The 20,223-nt window shown below is 50.3% G+C and overlaps 1 protein-coding gene across 1 annotated transcript in view; it reads right to left on the bottom strand.

The window, feature by feature from the left end:
• Positions 1-589: 589 nt before the first annotated feature.
• Positions 590-20,223, bottom strand: part of IQSEC2 (IQ motif and Sec7 domain ArfGEF 2) — a 94,072-nt gene continuing 74,438 nt past the window's right edge. The window contains 11 exon segments of the mRNA XM_007991769.3: positions 590-3,647; positions 4,261-6,381; positions 6,383-6,958; positions 7,556-7,605; positions 8,097-8,270; positions 9,915-10,076; positions 10,967-11,066; positions 13,574-13,699; positions 15,120-15,259; positions 18,753-18,919; positions 19,898-20,020. Coding sequence (XP_007989960.2) covers positions 5,992-6,381; positions 6,383-6,958; positions 7,556-7,605; positions 8,097-8,270; positions 9,915-10,076; positions 10,967-11,066; positions 13,574-13,699; positions 15,120-15,259; positions 18,753-18,919; positions 19,898-20,020 — 2,008 coding nt within the window. The 3' untranslated portion in view covers positions 590-3,647; positions 4,261-5,991.

Raw genomic sequence — 20,223 nt, 5'->3', positions numbered from 1 at the left:
AGATGAGGAAACTGAAGCTCAGGGAAGTGTAAACTTATTCACGTCACATGGCTAATAAGTGCAGGACCAGAACTCAAACTCAGGTCTGTCTGACTGTCATACAACTCTACCTGTAAAAGTCTCAGATGATGCTCCCAATGTAGTAAGGCATTCAGGAAATGGGTTTGTTCCCCAAGCCATGGGTCTTGCTGGGGGCCAACCAGAGTCTAGGTGCTGCGGACTTAAGAACTGGGATGCATCAAGGAGCTCACCCCAGGCTGGGGGCTGGCTTGGCCTCACCTATCCACCTGGGAGACAGGGTCTGACATGGAGTTGGTGCAGAGCAGTGACTGGAAGGCTCGTCTGGGCTCAAAACCACACTCACCCCATTCGTGTTTTGTGTATCAACTGGGCGACACTGACTTTGTGTCGCACTTTTTTGGTTTGTAAAATATGGTCTCTTACAGTTCTGAAGTAGGTTTGAGCTGTTGGTTCTGATTCCTAAATAGCTCTAGAATCCATCCCCTCCTCCTCGCCATCTTCCACTCTTCTTGTGAGCCTTTTACTATCTCTAGCCTTTACTCTTAAAAGAGCCTCCTCAAGGTATCTGTGTGAACTCATGGTTTATTAGACAGAGGCAGAGAGAGAAATATCGATGTCTGGTATAGAAATATAGTATGTGCTTAATACATATACATAACAACAAAATGATTTATCCAAAATAATGTTAATTCAAAATGAATTATGACAGTAGTGGATTACAACTCACTGGTTAAAATAAAAATCCATGACTCCACATTGATATAAGTAAATAAAGTGAGAGAAAAGGGAAAGTAGAATTCTAAATTATATAGAAGGAATGATGGAGCTAGAAAATCATCAATGGATGCTCAAACCTTTACAAAATAAAAGAGCAAGCTCTTCAAATATTGCTGTAACACCTAGTGCCCAAATCTTGGTTTCTAAATGTCATTCTCTACTAAAAAAAAAACCAGGGCTCCTTGGAAGGGCTCAAAAAAAGATGGAGATGTGCCACAGGACACAGGGGCTTAGAGGGCTTCTTACTGGCCAAATCTGGGGTTGTGAATATCAAAATAAAGAATGATGTTAATGGGTTATATATAAACCATTGAGTGAAATAAACAATCATTAAGTCCATAAGGATATAAATAAATAAATGTAGAAGGGAAAGCCCTCCCTTATAGTGGAAAGCCAACTAAGACATGCCCAGGCCGGGTGCAGTGGCTCATGCCTGTAGTCCCAACACTTTGGGAGGACTGCTTGAGGCCAGGAGTTTGAGACCAGCCTGGGTAACCTAGCAAGACCTCCATCTCTATAAACATTTTTTAATTAGCTGGGCGTGGTGGTGTGTGGCTGTGGTCCCAGCTACATGGAAGGCTGAGGTGGGAAGATCACTTGAACCCAGGAGTTCGAAGCTGCAGTGAGCTATGATCGCACCACTGCACTGGGCAATGGGATGAGACCCTGCCTCAAAAAAGAAAAAAAATATACATATTGAAAGAATGATGGCATTTGAAAATCACCATTTGACAACCTCAGCCATAATAATTGTTCCAGTGAACGCTAAAACTAGTGAGTGAAAGTTTGAGAGTAACATTTCCATTCATCTCTCCACAAGATACTCATCCACTACAATGGGGAAGTGGTAACTTTACAGTGGAGATATTAGATAGCCCAATTTGTTACCTGGTCTTACTTTAGCTGCTGCTGAGGCCAGCGTGAGAAACCTGTTGGCAACAGAGTAACAGGGAGCAGCTGGGGAGACCTGCCTGTCTCCACGCTGCACCATGTGCTGTGCCCACCACTTGAGCTCCAGTTCCCATTCCTTTCTTACTGTGCTACTAACACATTGCATTCGCTCACACCTCCAGGCCTTTTCATGCGCTGCTCCCTCTAACAAATGCCCTTCTCTGTCAGGCTAAGTCCTACTCACCCTTCAAGACTACTCCACTAAAAGGGGGGGGCTCCAGAAAACGGTGCCTGACCCCACCCACACACCCCAAGTTGGTTTTTCCCCTCCTCTGTGTTCCCACACACCCAGGGCTTCCTTCTGGGCATGTACTTACTTTATCATCTTCACATTATCCCCACCAGGCTGTCTGTCCACTCCTGAAACTCTTGTCCTACACTGTCTGACGTGGTAGCCACTTACCCACATGTGCTTATTTATTTACATTTAAATTTAATAAAATGAAAAGTGCAGTTCCTCAGTTGCACTAGCCACGTTTTGAGTGCTCAGTAGCCACATGTGGCTAGTGGTTACCATATTGAACAGCACAGGTATGGGACATTTTGCTTATCACAGACAGACCTTACTGGACAGCACTGGAGAACAAACATAAGAACTCTGAGATTCTAGGACCTTTGTCCTTTGTGTTTGTTTGTTGGTTGGTTGGTTTGTTTTTGAGACAGTCTCCCTCTGTCACCCAGGCTGGAGTGCATTGGCGCGATCTCGCTCGGCTCACTGCAACCTCCACCTCGCGGGTTCAAGCAGTTCTGTTCTTTGTTATGTGTTGTCTCTCCCCATCTGTATCCCCAGAGAGATTGGCAGCAGCACCTTTGATATAAGAATAGTCAATGGGCTTGCTGTCTTCAGGTCCTCAGAGAAATGGGGAAGTGAGGAGATGAACTACCCCTCCACAGTCTGGACAGTGCATTTCTGGAGGGGTGGAGGGGGTGAGGAGCACAGACAGCCCAGCACTGGGACTGCAATGAGGACTGGAGGAGGAGAATTTAGGAAACAGTTGAAGGAAGCATGAGGAGCTCCCAGAGGGGCCCGAAAACTTGGTACACAGGTTGCATCAATCAGTAAATCAACCAATGCAAAGATATCTAACTCTGAGACTTAGAAAGAACCGTTCGTTCATTCATTCGATCAACAAAATTTTAGTACCATCTGTGCTGTGCCAGGCACTATATGGGGCAATGCTCTGGATGGGGATGATTCAGACCAGTGTCACTCCCACGCCACTTAAGGTATGGTGGGGAAGGATCTCAGAGAATGTGATGAAGGGCACATTTTGTGAAGGATGGGTTCTTCAAGCCCATCTTGCAAGGGTTGGGAAAACCTTCATCAGGGATGTTGGGGGGAGTATTGTGGCGGGGGGAAAGGCACAAGTAAAATGCTGAGTTTGGAAAGTACACAGAGGCATTTTTGGGGAACAGTAAGTGGATGGCCAATGTGTGGGTGAGGAATGAGAGTTAGGACCACAGAGATTGGCTGGGCCACCTTGTGGAACATCTCCCATGTAAAGATAAGTGGTCTCTGTAGGTGGCTTACTGTGTGTCTGGCCATGAGGTAGGCACTTCACATGCATCTGTTAACTGTCCTGCAAGGTTATTATCCCCATCTTACAGGTGGAAAGCCAGGCTCTGAAGGGCTAGGTGACTTGCCAAATGCAGCACAGGCCAGGATTTGAGTGCTAAAAGCTGAGCTTTGGAAAAATGCGACCAGAATCAAGCTGAAGGTAGGGAAACGATCGTGCAGCTTGGTCCAGGAGGGAAGAAAACTAAAAAATGTTGATTGGACTTGATTCAGGACCTTGTGGGTCTAAGCTCTTCAAACCCTCACGTCTGGTCCATAAGGCAGCATCAAATGTGTAGGTGGCCCCAGCTGCTGCTTTTGCTAGTTGTCTTCCCTGGGACACCTTTAAACATGCATACAAGGAAGAAAACAAATAATTGGTCCGAGCTGCTAAGAGCGAGGCCATCCAAACCATTCCCTTTTAGAGGCCATTCCAGATTCTAGGAAGGCAGCAAAAATAGTGACTGAATGCTGCTTCTGGGGACCCTGCTGACTTTAACCAAGAACCATGGCTCAACCCCACTTCTCCTGCGCTAGGCTAAGATCCAGGACATAATCAGTGATGCTAGAAACACGTCCGTTTCAGAGGGAAGATGTTTGGGAGGACTGGAAAGGGCCCTGGGGCTGGAAGTCAGGAAACCCCATCCTGACTTGCTGAGTGGCCTCGGGAGAGACTCTTCCCTTCTCTCAGCCTGTCCCCTTCTCTGTAAATGAAAGGGAGTCCAGCTCTTTGTTATCTAACATCCCAAGTATATATGCAGAGCTCTTAAAATGTATCTAGCCCTGTGCCTTCCAAATCACTCTCCCACCCTCAAGGATAGAAATGTGGCCAGCCATTGTGGGGATGAGGGAGAAGCTCCCAAGCCAGGCCAGGCCAGCCACATCCAGGGTGAGAGGAGATGCCCCAAGAGTGGAAGGAAGCATCCATCCTATGAAAGGAAGAGAAGGGAACTAACTTGCTCAGCTCTATCCTGGCTCCTTGGCATCCATTACTCCTGGGAATCATCATCATCTCCATGTGGCAACGGCTTATCAGCTCAAGTTTTACACTGAGGAAACGGAGACTCAGAGAGGGTGACTCTCCCGAATTCACATGCCTAGGAATGAAAACCCCAGGATGTGAACTGGATCAACTCCAAAGCCCATACTCTTGCCACTCTGTCACGCAAACTGTGCATGAAATGAGATAGAAAAACCTCCCTCACTCCCACCTCCCTCCAAGCAAAGCATCTCATCCACCCAGGTGCCTGAATTTCTAACATTAGCGCATCACCTCCCTGGGCTAAGGCCTCTCTCCACGGGCTCCACAGTGGGGAAGGGGCGCAGAAGTAGGAGGCAGAGGCAGGAGGTGAGCACAAGGTCTTTTATGAGGCATCAAATATACATTCTTATATACAAGGAGGAAAAAAGACAATGCCTGAACCCCAGCTCCTCTCCATACAGCCCCTTCCACTGTCACCCTCCCCCGCCTCCAAGCCCCAGTGTCCCTGGCCCTTCGTACAGCCAGGGTCCCTCTGTCTGTCTGTACTGTAGCCCATGGTGGAGAGGGGAGAGGGAGACAGGAGCTGAGTGAGGAGCTGGATATGCGGGGCAAGAAGAGGAGCTGGGGCTTGTAAAAAATATATTTATAATAAATAAACAGGGCTGCAAAAGGGCTGGAGAGGCAGCGGAGATTCTGATGGACAGAAGGACTCAGGCATTCTGGCTCCCAACCCCAGCTCTGATGGCTTCAATCTCTGCCTCAGGAAGGACATCTTGGGCTCATGGTGGCCCTTTGGGAGCCTCTCTCCCCAGGGCTGATGCTGGGTGCCCTGCCCCAGCGCGGTGTGTATGGGCGATATCTGTAAAGTGCATTGTCTTCAGTTGTAGGTGGGGTAGGTGTAAGGGAATGGGGGGGCATGCAATATGGGTGAGGGAGGGCAGTGCCCTTCTCATCCCAGACCTGAGCCCCCCCAAAACCTGTCTGGACTTTGATCAGGATAAGAACGTTGCAGGGCGAGGCAAGTTCCTGAAGCCAAAGAGGTCTGGGCTGGGGCCTACTGGAGAAAGGGCATAGACTGGCTCGAGAGAGGAAGCACTGCCCCACGTGGGGCCAACATAAGCAGGGTCCCACCCACCGAGTGCATCGACAGTCCGTGTCCTCCAGCAGGCAAAAAGACACATGGAAGTGTGTGGCCAGGCCCTGAGGTCAGAGAGAGGGCCAAGCCAGCTGAGGTTTGGCCACAACTCTACAGAGCGCTCTCCTAGCCCCACACGGCCAGAGGAGCCCCGAGGAAGCCTTCACCTCGACAGCTTTGGACACCTGCCCTTCTCCGCCAGCCAGAGCTGACAGGGAGCTCACACAGGCCCAGAGGTCTGAGGCCACAGAGCTAGACCTCCAGGGAAAAGTGGGGAAGAAGAAGACAGGAGAAAGAGAACGAGGATCTCTGGAAGGCCCTCACCACTCCCCAGCGCTGGAGCACCCTGAGTCCAGGCTTCAAGTGGCAAGGATCCTTGAATCTGGAAGGAAACCCCATGGCAACTGCTGGGGGTGAGGGGACGGGTCCCAAGGCAGGGAGGACATGGGGAGGAGGACGTTGCTATGTGTATATATATTTTTGAAAAAACCGAGGAAGCAAAGAGGGTGTAAGGTCCCTCTCCTGTGGTTCCCCAGACTTTCCTGTTCCCCAGCTCACTCTCTCCATTCATCAGACCACCGTGCTGATCCGGCTTGGCTTGGCCTTGGGGTTTGCACTAGGGGGGTTGGCTGTGCCAGGGGGCCCAGAGGCGTGCAGCGGGCCATGGGGGGAGGTGGGCGGAAGGGGTGAGTGCGGGGTGTGGGGGGAGGGTGGGGGAAGGGGTGGGTAGGAGGGGTGGGGCGGGATGGGTGAGTGTGGTGACAGTGGTGACTGGGGGTGGTGGGGGTGGGAGTAGGAGCCCCCTGGTGGCCGGGATCCAGGGCCCCCAGCCGCACCTGCTGCTGGCATCATCTGTGGGTGGTGGCTGAAGATGAAGTGTTTAGGGCCCTGTTTGTGGGCTGGAGGGTGCTGGGGAGCAGGACTGTACAGGGGCAGTGGGGATGTGGGCTGGTGCAGGGGGGTGGCGGCCATGTGGAGCAAACTGAGGGTGTCCTCCAGCTCCCCGTCTGGGTGCCCTGCCTGGCCGGCCCAAGGTATAGTGTTGGGGCCCTGGGACTGGGCCATGGGCGTGGAAGTGGCGATGTGGCCCCACAGGTGGGGCTGAGGCGGGAGGCGGTGGAATGGAGCCTAGCTGGGGCAAGGGTGGGGGCTGCTGGGGAGGTGGGGGAAGAGATGGCTGCTGGGGTGGGAGGTAGGGGGGCGGGGCAGGGCCTGGTCCTTGGCAATACTGGGCATGCAGGGCCTGGAGCTTGGACTGCCCATCAGGCAGCACCCCCAGGCCACCATGGCTATGGCCGTGGTGATGGTGGTGGTGGTGGTGGTGCGTGGAAGAAGCAGATGAAGAGGAGGCAGAGGCCTGGCCTGTTGGCGGTGGTGGCATCTGGAAGGGCCCCTTGCCCCGCTTGCTTCCAAATAGGGAGCCCAGGAAGGATGAGGAGTTGGAGACGGGCCTCTGGCTCTTGTACTCCTCTGGCGGCGGGGGTGGGGGCGGAGGTGGCATCCTCTGGTGAGGGCGTGGACTGCTAATAACAGACCCCTGGAAGGGGGGAGGGGGGAAGTCAGGCCAGGCTAGATGCCCTAAACCCCCAGCCCTAAATTCCACCCCTGTCCCTGAGGGCTGGAGCTGGGGAGATAGCGAACCCCAAGTTGTAATAAAAACCAAATCACAGTCCTGTACTCATATGTGGAGCTCCCCAGCTTGCAAAGCTCGGCTGTCACATCCACTATCTCATCTGAGCCTCAGCTGGGAGAGGAGAAATTAGCAGTACCTCCTCCTCATCCCCATTTTGCAGGCAGGGAAAAGGTTAGGCCCAGAGAGGCAGAGTGACTCGCCCAGGGTCAAAGAGCAGGACTTGGAGGTAAGAGCTTCTCGTGGCCCAACTCCAAGGGCATCCCTACTCGCCGTCGGCCCTGGGGTTGAGAGGGGGCACGGGAGAGTGGAAGACAGGCTGAGAGACAGGCAGAATGAGGACAGACAGAGTTGAGGACAGATGGAGAGAGTGGTTGGCTGGGAGAGGCAGCCGCACGGTTCTCAGCAGGGAAGGGGGGAGCAACAGGTCCCCTCCTCCTCTGGGTCTCCATGGCCGGGGCAGGGCTCATGCAGAGGACGAGTGGGGCAGGAGCTGGCACTTACTTCGATGGTGCTGTCCAGCGATCCCACGCTGTTACGCCGCCCCCGCTTCCCTGCACCCACAAGCAAGGAGCCCAGCGTCAGAGCAGCAACCCCCCCTCCCTACCCTGCTGGGCTCCAGAGCTGGGCACCAGGCCTGGGCCCCTCCCGGGGACAGACACCCCATTATCCCTTTCCCCCATTGAAGAGGGGGAGGTGGGGAGGAGGAGAGGTGGAGAAGGAGGAGAGAGAGGAGGAAAAGATGGAGAAGGAGGAGTGGAGGTACAGGAGAGACAGAAGAGGGAGAAGAGGAGGAGAGGTGGAGCAGCAAGAGAGAGGCACCAAGACTGTGGCCCCACTTCACATTCCCTGGCCCAAACGCTGGGCTCCCCCTGCTCTGACCTGGCTCCCAGGCCCCCTGTGGCGCAGCGCCCAGGACTCTGGGTGAAGGCAGGGTGCGTGTGTGTGTGGCAGGTGGAGGGAAGGCTGGTGGCCAGTGACAGGAGGCAAAGAGGACACCTGGTCCCGTGTCTCCCCAGCCAGGGCAGGGGCCCAGAGGGCTTACCTGCATCAGAGAGGTCTCGCAGGGAACTGCTGAGTGCGCCCCGTTTGAGCCCATCGCCTGCCCCGTAAGTGTCCTCCAGGCTACTGCGGGCCATCGTCCCATTCACTGAGTCCTTGGCCCCTCCAGGCTGTGAGGCGTTAGGCCGCATCATACCTTTCTGCTTCTCCAGCTCCGCTGGGTGGCAGTCGGGGAGACAGGGAGCAAAGGTCAGGAACAGGAGTGAGAGCCCATCTGACTGACCCTAGCCCTCCGTCCTCCTTCCTCCTCCCTCCTCCCTCCCTCTGTCCCCAGGCTTCCTGTATTGCCCCTTGGACGACCAGCCCTTGTCTCCCCCAAAACTGCAGCTCCATCACCGAAGTACCCTTAGTGCCCAGCTCCTGTCTTGCACCCTCCCTTCCTGCTCAGCCTTCCCTTCATCCCTCTTGGTGCCTGCTCTCCCTGTTCCATTTCCCTTCCTTTCACTCTTATGACTTCTCCCCTCCCATGCCCTCTTGCAGTCAGGTCTCCCAAAGCACCCCTGCCCTTCAAAAAAGAGCTTCATGGCAGATGGTTCACAGTAAGGATGGGAAGGCCCTTCTAGCCTATGGCAAAGGGCAATCTTTCCAGAGTTCAGTCAGTTCTCAGATACCTTGCTCCAGAGCAGAGGAGCTCCTGGAAGGGCAGGAGCAGGAAACTGACAGGAATCAAATCCTCTATTAAGTGCCAGGCAGTATGCTGGGTGCTACACATACTTGATCTCTCTCAATCCTCACAACAGTTCTGAGGTCAGTATTAGCATCCACATTGTGCAGAGGAGGAAACTGAGAATCCGAGAAGTCTTAGAACTTGCCCAGGGTCATACAGCTGGAAATGGCGGAGCCGACATTCTGGAAGCAGGTCTGCCTGATTCCAGAGCTTGGGTGCTTCCGGCCTCCTTACAGCCCCACCTCCCCACAGAGCTCATAGAAACACGTGTCTACTGGCCTCCCCTTGTCTTGGGCTGCTAATCCCTCTCTCAGGATTTTCCCAGGGTCTCAAAGGATCTGGCGAACTGAAATTTCTATCCCTGCCTCGCTGAGGAGTAGAGTGGCCCTGGAGCTGTGAAGGCCTCACCAAGGAGCTGTCCGCCGCCTCGTCTCTCTCTTTCTGTCTGCCTGCCTCTTTCTCCTTAACACCATGTTACTTAACTGTGACTGCTTAGCCTGGAGAAGAGAAAACTTGGAGGGCATCGGAAGGAATGAGATGTAATCACTATTTTCCATTTTATATATATGATCAAAATGACTTGGTGTGACCCCTGGAGAGGATAGGCCACTGGGACTCAGCTCAGGAATTGATATGTGCGCAGAGGAGGAGAGAGAGTGGGACAAGGAATACAGATTTTTTGAATGCCTAAGATGTGTTGGGACATTTCGGCTACCTTGTCTCATTTCATCTCCTTGACTCCGTGAAGGAGACTTCATTACCCCAAATTCATGTAGGAAGAAACTGGGGCTAGGCGGGTTAGGCAATTAGCTCCAGTTCACCCAGATAATGAATAGCATACCTGGGATCTAAAACTACAGTCCTACCTCTAATACTCTGATTCTTCTCCCTGATACCTTTCACTAGAAGGAATAGTTGGCTCATAATTAGAGTTTGGGATAATAATGGGGCTGGGAGGTAATGAGCCCCTTGTCACTGAAGGTGTTCAAGCAGAGGCTGAAGAATTCTTGAAATGAGCATGGGAAGGTTGGACAAGCTAACCCTCAACTCTGAGATTCTCAGAGGATAGGATTCTTGGTTTCTGCAGGGCACTGTTTCAGGAGATGGGGGAGGAGACGTGGCTGGGCTACTCACACTCCACACGGTATTTCTCCATCTCCTGCACCTCCGCAATGGATTCGCGCAGGTCGGATGTAAAGCGCAGCCGGTCCTGGAGGCTGGGGGCATTGAAGATGATGAGGACTTTTCGCTCCCCACCAGGTACTGCAGACAGCAACTTGATCCCAAACTGGTAATCTGTGGAGAAAGGGGAGACTGGGCACCTCTGTTGGGATTGGTGGAGGTGGCTCATACCTAAAATAATTTTTCTTTTCTGTTCTTTTTTTCCTGAGATAACATCTCTCTGTCACCCAGGCTGGAGTGCACTGGTGTCATCATGGCTCATTGCGGCCTTGAACTCCTGGGCTCAAATGATCCTTCTGCCTCAAGTCTCCTGAGTAGCTGGGACCATGGGCACGCACCATATGTGCAGATAATTTTTTTTATTTTCAGTAGAGATGGGGTCTTACTATATTGCCCAGGTTGGTCTCGAATTCCTGGGCTCAAGCAATCCTCCTGCCTTGGCCTCCCAAAATGCTGGGATTACAGGTGTGAGCCGCCACACCTAGCCCATGAAATAATTTTTCTACTGTCTAACTCTGATCATGCCTCTTCTCCATTTGAGCATATTTAGCAGCTCCCCTTTGCCCCAAAGCCCTCAAATTCCTGGTAGCTGTGGCCCCCTTACTTCCTGTACTGCAGGATGTAAAGGCATACAACTCTGCACTGCTGTCTTGAAACTCTTTTCTTCTCACCTCTACCTCAACTCACATTGCTACTGCTGCCCAGAGTACCATGAAACAAAGCTCCTCCTGGTTCATCCTTCAGAGCACAGCGTGATCACCATCTCTTTGGCCCACCAGAGAACACATGCACTGTGGTTCTCTGCAAGACTATGAGCTAACCAGGGGCTAGACCCGAGTCATACTCCACCCTGGCCTGCCCCTCATCCTGGGACCAAGTAGGTGCTTTGAAGACCCTTAGCCTGGTTGTAACGGACTCCAAAAACTGGAGCTGGTAGAGATAACGGGTGAGCATGGGGGCCATGACATAGACTCTCAGGAGCTGGGATCCAAGAAGGGACTCACATGAATTCTGGAAGAGCTGCATGTGCATTTCCACGAGGGGGAAAGACTGACGGAAACTGTACGTCACCAAGATCTTCTTCTTCTGGAAAATTTTGGTGACCTTCGGCAGGGGTGGGAAAAAGACAAGAGGCAGCGTTTTGGGTGGGGAATTTCCACGTGGCACCTATTTCTGGTAACCACCCTCCCCTCCCATCCCATTAACAGACATACACACACAAATACACATGCCCACAAGCTGGGGAGAATGGAAGCTTGAGGGACAGAATGGGAGACATGGAAGAAAACGCAAGTTCCTGATGTGATGACCACGCACCACAGACATTTACCACATTTCCAGGAACTAACTGAATCCTGCTCCCTCCAGGAAGCCTGCTCCAACATCCCACAGAGATTTGTAAACCCCTTTTCTGAGCTCCAGAATGATGATTCAGTACCTTTCCCTTGTCAGGCGCTATGCTAGTCCTCTGAGTGTGTGATCACCCCCTGCTGGACTGGAAGGCAGGAGTCTGGTTATCGGGTTCTGTCACCGGGCCTCACCAGAGCCTGCACTTAAGGGCAATCTCTGCTGAACCCATGTAGAGAGTTAACAAGTCTTCCTCTCAACAACCCAACGTCTTTGTCGAGTACTTGGGCACTCTGGACTCAACTAACATAGGTTGCAAACACCTCAGGCGGTCTGCAAGTGGCTCATAAAAGGAAATGTTTTGATTTCAGGATGGCATAATGACACAAAGCACTTTTTTAGGTCCTTTGGGCTGTGAGCTCCCTGAGAACAGGGACTCATTCTGATTCATCCTGGCATACGCAGTGCCTAGCATACAGCTGGACACACACCAGTTTCAGTACCTGAGGGATGTCTACACATTGACTGTGTGGGCCAGGTACTCCTTGGGGTGAGGCAGATTCCACATATAACCTCTTATTTCATTTCATCCTCATAACAACCCTGTGAGGTAGGGGTTAGCTCCATTTCACAGAGGAGGAAACTAAGGCTCAGAGGGAGAATGGAAATACTTCAGCTAAAGCAGCAATCCTCAACTGGGGGTGATATTGCCCCCAGAGGACATGGAGCAATATCTGGAGACATTTTTGGTCGAAGGGTTGCTACTAGCACCTAATAGGTAGAGACCAGGGTGCTGCTAAACATCCTACAGTGCACAGGACAGTCCCTGCAAAGAATTATCCAGCCCCAAATATCAACAGTGATGAGACTGAGAAACCCTGCTCTAAAGGAGAGACCACAGTGGGAACAGGATCACTGTCCTCAAAACCCTGGAGAGTTGTCTTGGAGCAGAAGGACAACACTTGTTCTTTGTGATGCCAAAGGTTAAGTGCAGATGGTTGGAAGAAACCCACAGGGAGACAGATTCTAGCAGTCGGAGCTGCCTAACAAGGCAACTGGCTGCCTTAGAGGAAGGCGGTTTTCTGTCCCTACAGTCATACATCCAGTGGGCCATCTAGGAAGCTGGACCCTGAAAGTCCCTTCCAACCAGCAAAGTCCTAAGAGTCCCATCCCTAAAAGACAAACATCTCTATTTGTAATGAGCTCAGTTTTAAGAATCACTTCAAGCATCTTTTGTTTTTTCTTTTTTTTATACAGAGTTTCACTTGTCGCCCAGGCTGGAATGCAATGGAGAGATCTCAGCTCACTGCAACCTCCGCCTCCTGGGTTCAAGCGATTCTCCTGCCTCAGCCTCCCCAGTGGCTGGGACTACAGGCACGGACCACTATGCCCAGCTAATTTTTTATATTTTTAGTAGAGATGAGGTTTCTCCATGTTGGCCAGGCTGGTCTCGAACTCCTGACCTCAGGTGATCCACCCGCCTCGGCCTCCTAAAGCGTTGGGATTACAGGCATGAGCCACCGTGCCTGGCCCAAGCATCTTTTTCAAATTTTGTTTTTATTATTTGTGTATTTATTTATTTATTTAATTTTTTGAGACAGGATCTGGCTCTGTTGCCCAGGTTGGAATGCAGTGGTACAATCACAGCACACTGCAACCTCTGCCTCCCGGGCTCAAGTGATCCTCCTGACTCAACCTCCCAAGTAGCTGGGACTACACACAACAGGTACACACCACCATGCCCAGCTAATTTTCGTATTTTTTGTGGAGACAGGGTTTCGACATGTTGCCCAAGCTGGTCTCAAAACTCCTGGGCTCAAGTGATTCAAACTGCCTTGGCCTCCCAAAGTTCTGGGACTGTAGGCGTGAGCCATGGTGCCCGGCCCACTTCAAGCATCTTGATTACTGAAGATTTCTAGACTGACCTGGGGGTCACAGGTTCACCCCTCTTCACACAACCCTATGGGCTACTGAGGTGGACAAGGATATTCCCTACCACTTCCCAGGTTGTAAGTCTGTCATCCCTTTGGTCCTCATATATTCTGTCCCTGTGCATCTGTTACTATCTCCAAATGAATCTGTGAGGAAAAGGAGGGGCAGAGAAGGCCTGGGCCTTGCCTGAGACCATGCAGATGGCATGGCAGAGCACCTCGCCTGCGACACTCCACACACCACACCACACACCAACATCAACATGGTTTACACCAGACTCAGGTGTCAACCTCACTATCCCCCTTCCATCTCCTCCCCCACAGTGCTCATACCACAAGGAGATCATTGAAGAGGAAGACCTCTCGCTGATGCAACCCTAGCCTCTGGGGGCGGTTTGGATCTGGTACCTCGTAGAGCTGGCAGCAGCAAACCAGTCGACGGTGAGGGAGAGACAGGACCTAGACAGGCATGGAGAAACAGGTGTCAGCAAGGCCAGCCCACAGCTTCAGGCCTCCTGGCACCTTAAGTTTCAACCGCAAAAAGTTTACCTCTCATACATGTGTATCACTCTGACACAAGGGGTATCAGCAACTAAGGCCTAAACTTTTCTTCTACCTTGCCTTTGTCCCTCTGTCTGGAATATCTTTCTTGTCCAGCTCTGCATGGTCATATTTCAACTCCCCTTCAAATTTCCATCCCAGCCAGGCACAATGGCTCATGCCTGTAATCCCAGCACTTTGGGAGGCCGAGGTGAGCGGATCACCTGAGGTCAGGGGATCGAGACCAGCCTGGCCAACATGGTGAAACCCCGTCTCTACTAAAAACACAAAAATTAGCTGGGTATGATGTTTGGCGCCTGCAATCCCAGGTACTCAGTAGGCTAAGGCAGGAGAATCGTTTGAACCTAGGTGGTGGAGGTTGCAATGAACCAAGATCATGCCACTGCACTCCTGCCTGAGTGACAGAGTGAAACTCCATCTCAAAAAAAAAAAAAGAAAAGAAAAATTCAATCCCAAAATTATCTCTTCCAAGAAGCCTTCCCTGATTTCTCCAGGCTGAAAACGGCCTCTTTCTCCTTTCTCCTCTCCTAAACTGGACCATAAGGCAGAAGTATTATATGTGTCTTTGTCTCACACCCCAACTGGTCTGTGAGTGCCCCCAAGGACAGAGACCACGTCTGACTCATATATATGAATGCCCAGCACCAACTCTGGTGCCCAGTAAAATGTTGGGCTCAGTGGAAAGGCATCCACAAATGTTTGTTGGCTAAAGCCTGTTCTTCTTTTTTTTCTTTTTTTCAGATGGAGCCTTGCTCTGTCACCCAGGCTGGAGTGCGTTGGCATGATCTCAGCTCACTGCAATCTCCACCTCCTGGGATCAAGCGATTCTCCTGCCTCAGCCTCCTGAGTAACTGGAACTCCGGGCATGCACCACGACGCCTGGCTAATTTTTGTATTTTTAGTAGAGACAGGTTTTGCGATGATAGCCAGGCTGGTCTGGAACTCCTGACCTGAGGTGATCCGCCCACCTCGGCCTCCCAAAGTGCTGGGATTACAGGCACAAGCCATTGCACCTGGCCTAAAGTGTGTTCTTGATTTGGTTTTCTGATAACCATTAGCTTGGCCCTTCACTTAGGATGGACAGGCAAAGCCAGAGGCGAAAACGACGTTAATATTTATACAGTACCCACTATGGGCCTTGGAATGTGCTCGATGCATTCACTCTGCATCACAGCCTTCTGAGGAATGCATTATCACCCACTCCGTATTGCAGGTAAAGGCACCTGGGGCTCAGGGAGGTGCAGTGACTCAGGAGGTGCACTTAGTGGCAGAGGCAGACCTGAACCCTGGCCCCTCTGCAGCCTTCCAAGGCACTTACTGGTTTCTTTCCAACAATCATGCGCTCCACAGCCTGCACCTGGGACACATGGTCATCGTTGGTCCGCAGTTCACGCCCCTGGATGCGCTGGTAGATGCCCACCAGGAGGTCTCGGGGGATGTCTTCACCATTGTCAACCCCTGGGGGAGGGAGTAACACAGGGATATGTCACATAATTATGGGCACTGGGTGGTAGGGATGCTCCACAACTCCCACACCCAGGCACGGGCCATGACAGTCATGACTGAGGGTCAGTGGGTATCCTCAGCCCCTTAGCCAGGATTGGGGCAGGGAGGATGTCCTTCAACACAACAGCCAGTTGCTGTCTTCCCCGGGGTGGGGAATTTTCTCTCAACAACTCAGAATACACTGTAATTAAAACAATGAGATACCATTGTTCGCCTTTCTAATTAGCAAAAATAATTTTAAATGAAATCCAGTGCTAGGAAGAGTGCAGGGAAGTGGGCATGTATGGTAACATAACTCTTTTGGAAGGTAATTTGGCAAGAATCTAAATGTTTGTACACAGTGATTCTTCTTCTAGGAATCTACCTTAAGGAACTACTCAGAAATATGTGCAAGATGTATGTGCAAGAATGCTAGTGCAGGCCGGGCATGGTGGCTCATACCTGTAATCCCAGCACTTTGGGAGGCTGAGGCGGGCAGATCATGAGGTCAGGAGATCAAGACCACCCTGGCCAACATGGTGAAACCTCATCTCTGCTAAAAATACAAAATATTAGCCAGGCGTGGCAGCGTGTGCCTGTAGTCCCAGTTATTCGGGAGGCTGAGGCAGAATTGCTTGAACCCGGGAGGCAGAGGCTGTAGTGAGCCAAGATTGGGCCACTGCACTCCAGCCTGAGCAACAAGATTGAGACTCTAAAAGAAAAAAAAAAAGAAAAAAAAAAAAAAGATTGCTAGGACCGGTGTAGTGTAATCCCAGCACTTTGGGAGGCTGAGGCAGGTGGATCGCTCGAGCCCAGGAATTCGAGAGCCAACCTGGGCAACATGGCAAAATCCCATCTCTACAAAAAATACAAAAATTAGCTGGGTGTGGTGGCACACACCCGTGGTCCCAGCTACTTGGGAGGCTGAAGTGGGATAATAGCTTGAGCCTGGGAGGAGGAGGTTGCAGTCAACCATGATTGCACCACTGCACTCCAGCCTGGGCAACAGAGCAAGACCCTGTCTCAAAAAATAAAATAAAATAAAAAGAATACTCACCAAGTGTTACTTATGGGGACAATTTGAAACAACCTAAATTTTAACAATAGAGGAACAGTTAAGTAAAGGATAGTATATCCATTTAATAAAATAATGCACAGCTATTAAAAACTTGACATTTACAAAAACATTTCGATAGCTTGAGAAAACTACAGTAGCAAATTATGTGAAAAGAGTAAGACAAATTGCATGTATGGTATGATCTGAACTATATAAAAAGTTACATATGCATGGGGGAAAAGATTAGAACGCACCAAAACATTCACTATGATTGCCTCTAGGGGGCAAATTGTGGGTGATAAAAAGAAATTTTCTAATTTTCTGAATCTTCCAACATTTCTGAAACAAGTATGTATTACCTTCATTTATTTGCTTCTTTATTTAATAATTAGAGGGGAAAAGATACACACACACACACACACACACACACACACACATATTGAGAGACAGAGGGAAAAAGAATGGATGAATGAATGATGGCAAAATTATAGGAGACAGCTCCAAATGGCCTCTGATCTAACTCCCTCCTCCCATCTTCACCATCCTTCTCCATTTCTGATTGCTGAGTGAAACCTACTCACTCTTCTCTCTAAATGCTCTACTAGAGAAAATGTTTTCTGGGCAGGATGTGGAGGCTCACACCTGTAATCCCAGCACTTTGGGAGGCTGAGTTGAGGCAAGGAGTTTGAGACCAGCCTGGGCAACATAGCAAGACCCCGTCTCTACAAAAAATTTAAAAATTAGTTGGGCATGGTGGCCCGCGCTGATATTCCCAGCTACTCAGGAGGCTGAGGTGGGAGGATCGCTTGAGCCCAGGAGTTCAAGGCTGTAGTGAGCTCTGCTAGCACCACAGCACTCCAGCCTGGGTGAGAGAGTGAGACCCTGTCTCTGAAAATAAAAAACCAAAAAACAGAAAACAAAAAGGAGAAAATGTTTTCTTCCTTGGAAATGCCACATCTCCTCCTTGGACAGGTGCTAAAGGAACATTCTATATCACACTGACTTTCTTACCAGAGCAGCCACAGCTGCACAAATCCAATGGGCAGCCAATTTGTCTTGTTTTCAGTTTGCTTTTTTCCTTTGACTCTATTTCCCTCTTTCTTTTCTGCTTAAATAATCTTAACATCTGTACCATTTTTAGTAGGCTGCTCTTTGGTGATAGGGAGGGCTCGACATCAGTAGAATAAGCAAAAAGAGCAAGGTGACACCTTTCATCTGGCATTCAAGGCCCTCATATATTAGTTCCATATATTAGAACCTCATATATTGGGACCTTCCCAACCCATCAATGACCTCATCTCAATTGTTCTTCTTTTTTTCTTTCTGAAGACAGAGTCTTGCTCTGTCACTCAGGCTGGAGTGCAGTGGTGCAATCTTAGCTCACTGCAACCTCTGCCTCCCGGGTTCAAGTAATTCTCCTACCTCAGCCTCCTGAGTGGCTGGGATTACAGGCATGCACCAACATGCCTGCTAATTTTTGTATTTTTAGTAGCGACGGGGTTTCCTCATGTTGGCCAGGCTGGTCTGGAACTCCTGGCCTCATGTGATCCACCTGCCTCAGCCTCACAAAGTGCTGGGATTACAGGCGTGAGCCACCGTACCCAGCCCTCAGTTGTTCCCTAAAGAAAATAAATGTTCCTGCCTCTGCATCTTTGGTATTCTCACTGGTAGGTAAGCCCTCCTCTATCTCTATTGTGTCACCTTCTCCATGCCTTCAAGACCCACCTTAAAATAAAAATACTGCCTCCTCCGGGAAGCTAGCTAGAGGTGGGCTCTTCCTCCTTTGAGCTCTGACTGCACTTTTGGCCTCTCTGATGTCACTGTTCACTTTCTGTCTTATGTTAGTTATCTGGGTGCTACAAGTCAGCCTCTCCCACACACGGGGAGCTCTCTCAGAACAGGGAGTATGGCAGATTCCTCTCCATTGTCCTTGGCACCCATCATGGGGCTTGGCACACACTAAGTGCTAAGTGTTGACTGGCTGGCTGGTTGTTTGGTCAAGCGATAAATGAATGCATGAATAGAGGAAAAGATACGCAAAATAATTAAATGAGTCCTCATGGGCATAAATAAGAGAGGGAAAGAGGGAGTGAGGAAAAGAGAAGTGAATGACTGAATGAATGAATCAGAATAAAGCCTTGTAAGAGTCAGGACTTTAATCTATCATGTTCACTGCTTGAACCCCAGGACCTAGAAACCTGGTGCACAGTAGAAGCTCAGTACAATGGGCAAATGACGATTTGAGTGAATTAATAAGTGAATATTCTGGGAACATCCAGCTAGGGCAGAAAGTGACAGCATCACCAATTAATTTCCAAGGAACAGATGGGATCTCCTGCATCCTTCCCCACCTTAACCCCCACTTTCCCTTCCCAGGTGAAGGGCAGGAAAGGCTGATAAGGAAGTCACCTCTCAGGTTCTTGATGAAGTCATCTAGTTTCATCTTTCGTTCAGCCTTGACGCTGGGACTGTACATGTCGGTATTGAGGAGGATGATGGCAAAAGCAAGGATGAAGATGGTGTCTGGGTTCCGGAACTGGCGCACAAGGGCTGGGTTACAGACACAGTACCGCTGGCTGCAGGGCAGGAGGGGTCAAAGCCAGACTCAGGAAGCAGCCATCTCTGCCTACCCACCACCCACCCAGTCTGATACCAGCACCCCATTCCTGCAAGAAATACTTTCTTGATCTCTGGGTCTGTCCTCTTCAGAGCTTCCCCTAGACCAGCATGTAAAAATTACAATCGCTACCTTTTACAGAGCTCTTCCAGGGGATTTATGTACATTGTTTCATGTAATCCTATCATAATCCTGCAAGGTAGCTATTGGCAGTCCCATTTTAAAGATGAAGCGACTGAGACTCAAAGTGACAAGGTAACTCGCCCAAGGTAACAGAGCTGGTAAATGGTGAAGCCAGGATGAAAACCCAGATATTTCTAACTGCAAAGCAAATCCTTCCCCCATTGCGGGAAACAAGTTCTCAGCAACTCCTGTTTCTCTTCTAAATACCCTAAAGTGGCAGAGCCAGGATTTAGACCCCGGCCTACCTGATCTCCAAAGCATTTATAGTAGAGTAAAATGGTTAAGGGCATGGATGGATCATGGACTTAGACACATACAAGTTCAAATCCTGGTTCTACCACTTATTCACTGTATGACCCTGGGCAAGTTACTTAACCTCTCTAAACTTCTGATTTCTCCTCTGTAAAATCGGAATAATAATAGAAGTGCCTACTTTATGGGGTGGTTGTGATTATTCGGTGAAATAATCGTGTAAAGTGCTCAGCTCAGCACCTGATACCTAATAAGTACTCCGTGAATGTTAGCTGTTATTGCTGATGTTGTTGTCACTTATCGAATGCCCATGTCCCAGAGGCTGAGCTAGATACTTTACATGCACTACCTCTGATCCTCACAATTGCCTTGCAAGATAGGATTTATCATTTCTGTTTTATGGTGAAGAAAGTATGAGGCTCAGAGAAGTGACTTGTAAACACATACTACGTCGATGCCCACAGGAGGGAGGGGCAGCTTCACAAGTGGGAGACAGGCACACCTGAAGGCTTCGATGAGTCGCTCCACTTTCTGGGCCTCACCCTGAACCCGGATATGGGACTGGAACTTCCGGAGTGCATCATCCAGATCCATTGAGGAGAAGTCCATCTCATCCACCACACAGCTAAGGAGCAAAGAAGGGGGTGTGGTGCCTTCAATTCCTCTGCAGAAAACCTCTGACCCACCTGGACCTGCTCAAATGGACCAACACCCCCACTGATACACTCCCAAATTCAGGACCCATGGCCCGAGCAAGTACACATGAGGACAGAATGTTTGAAATCAAATCCATCTCAGAAAATTGAGGCAAGGCATGTGGTCACTAAA

The sequence above is a fragment of the Chlorocebus sabaeus genome, chromosome X, assembly GCF_047675955.1.
Source record: "Chlorocebus sabaeus isolate Y175 chromosome X, mChlSab1.0.hap1, whole genome shotgun sequence".
In the NCBI taxonomy this organism is placed as follows: Eukaryota; Metazoa; Chordata; class Mammalia; order Primates; family Cercopithecidae; genus Chlorocebus; species Chlorocebus sabaeus.
This window is presented reverse-complemented; position numbering and strand designations above follow the sequence as displayed.